We start from the raw sequence: 2462 nt of genomic DNA on the forward strand, positions 1-2462 counted from the left end.
TGAGGCACAGAACCAGGTACTGGAAATATATAAATAATTTATTAGCAGTTAGGGATATATTTGTATTTTTTATTTAAGAATAGTTTGTTTACAAATGTTTTGCCAATCTCCACTATACAGCAGAGTGACTCAGTTTTACACGTATGTATATTCTTTTTTTAATGTTCTTTTCCATTATGGTTTATCCCAAGAGATTGGATATAGTTCCCTGTGCTACACAGTAGGAGGACTTTGTTGCTTATCCATTCTAAAGGAAGTATTTTTCATGTACCAACCCCAAACTCCCATTCCACACCTCTCCCTCCCCCACATCCCTTAGACTAAGAACCATCCAATAAAGAATCATAGAGACTCAATTTCTCCCATCTAGAAAGTTTTTATTTAAAATATTTATATTTATTAAGTGAAATAATCAACTAAGTAATATAGATGATACATAAATGAAAAAAGACTGTGCCCAGGACATAGCAAGCACTCAGTAAAACACAATTATAACCAAGAAGAATTAAAAATAGAGTGAATTTCCTTCAAAGACTTCATAAATGATCAATAATGATAATAATAACAATGCATTGCTTCCTCACAGTGCTTTAGATTTACATATAGTTATCCCAACAAAATCCCTGTGAGGTAGGGCAGTGTCATGATTCTCATTTATTGATGAGGAAACAGTCACTCACAAAGCGTGAATGACTCGCCAACATTATGCAAACAGGAGGTGGCAGCACCAGGCTCCAGATGCCCTGGTGTTCAGTGCCAGTTGCCAACCCTGCAGTGATTCAGCCCCTTCTTCAAGGCGCCCATCACTTCCCGATTTCTCAAGCTATAAATAAGAGGGTTGAGCATAGGGGTAAGGACTGTGTAGAAGAGAGACACCACCTTGTCATGGCTTGGGGCCCGGTAGCGCCTAGGCCTAAGGTAGATGAACATGGCTGCCCCATAGAAGAGGGACACAGCAGTAAGGTGGGAAGAACAGGTAGCCAGAGCCTTTTTACGAGCATGAGCAGAGTGCATATGGAGCACAGCCCCCAAAATTCGAGCATAGGAAGCCACAATGATGGAGAAGGGCAGGAGCAGCATGAAGACACAGCAAGCAAAAAGCAGGGAATCAAAAATGGATGTGTCTACACAGGCCAGTTTCAATAAAGCTGGAACCTCACAGAAGAAATGATCCACATTCCTTGAGCCACAGTAGGGTAAGCTTATGGCTCCCACCATTTGTATCATTCCATCTATTATCCCAAAAGTCCATGAACTCACAGCAATCTGGAGACAGACCCTCTGGCTCATGAGGATGGGATAGTGAAGTGGGTGGCTAATGGCCACATAGCGGTCATAAGCCATGAGTCCCAGCAAGAGCCCTTCAGATCCCACCAGAGAGACAAAAAATCCAATTTGTATGGCACAACCCACAAAGGAGATGAACTTCCTGCCAGACAGGAAGTTGGCCGCCATCTTGGGCACAATGTCACAGACCAACAGGAGGTCCATGAGGGAGAGCTGGCTGAGGAAGAAGTACATGGGTGTATGAAGTCGAGGATCCATGTAGATGAGGCAGATGAGGAGGACATTCCCACAGAGGGCTACTGTGAAGACCATCATAACCACAGAGAATAGGGCAAAATCAGCCTGGCTATGAGAAAAGATGCCCAAGAGAATGAAGCCATCTGTGGATGATTGGTTCAACCATATCCCCATGGTTCAGCTGTTCACAGGCACCTGAAAACATGGACAGAGAAATTCTGAGATTGAGAGACATGTCTTTACTTATCTCTGAATTATTCTTCTTCAGTCATCTGTATCTTTTGCAATTCATTACAGCACAACAGTACATGCTTAGGGATATATAAGAGGATAGGAGCATTCCAGGTGGCACAGTGGTAAAGAACCAGCCTGCCAATGCCAGAGATGTAAGAGACATGGGTTTGATCTCTGGGTTGGGCAGATCCCCTAGAGAAGGGCATGGTAACCCACTCCAGTATTCTTGCCTGGAGAATCCCATGGACAGAGGAGCCTGGCCAGCTAGTCCATAGGGTTGCAAAGAGTTGGACATGACAGAAGCGATTTAGCACAGCACGTTCTTTCATTTTTCCCAAAACACAGATGATAGGATATTTGCTATCTCATAGAATTGAACCATTTATCTACATTTGCTTGTATCCATACCAAGAAGAATAGAATCCGAGTTATTTTATGTGTCACAGGACTACTGGACAATCCTCTTTCAATAGGCAAAATACTGGCTTTCCCATATGGCACTGACTCTTTTTAGCAAGACTAAATGGACTCAGTATACTATCTCTAGCAGAACTTGGACCATTTCATCCCAAGAGATAATCCATATATGTTACAATAAAGGAAAACAATGGATACTTGAGATGTTCTTTATTTTGCTGAGCTCAAATACCTTAGAACCATTTTTAATTCCTCTATGTCTTTTACATCCAATCTATCAGAAAAGC

The 2462-nt window shown here is 42.2% G+C and overlaps 1 protein-coding gene across 1 annotated transcript; it reads right to left on the bottom strand.

Moving 5' to 3' along the window:
• Window positions 1-750: 750 nt before the first annotated feature.
• On the bottom strand, window positions 751-1698 carry LOC101105655 (olfactory receptor 2V1). Its single transcript, XM_004008733.3, has one exon. The coding sequence runs from the start codon at window positions 1696-1698 to the stop codon at window positions 751-753; it is 948 nt and encodes a 315-aa protein (XP_004008782.1).
• Between the last annotated feature and the right edge of the window lie 764 nt (window positions 1699-2462).

The sequence above is a fragment of the Ovis aries genome, chromosome 5 (genome assembly GCF_016772045.2).
Source record: "Ovis aries strain OAR_USU_Benz2616 breed Rambouillet chromosome 5, ARS-UI_Ramb_v3.0, whole genome shotgun sequence".
In the NCBI taxonomy this organism is placed as follows: Eukaryota; Metazoa; Chordata; class Mammalia; order Artiodactyla; family Bovidae; genus Ovis; species Ovis aries.

Excerpts from the sequence above, each read along its gene's own strand:
- LOC101105655 (XM_004008733.3), bottom strand. The coding sequence starts at position 1,698 with ATGGGGATATGGTTGAACCAATCATCCACAGATGGCTTCATTCTCTTG.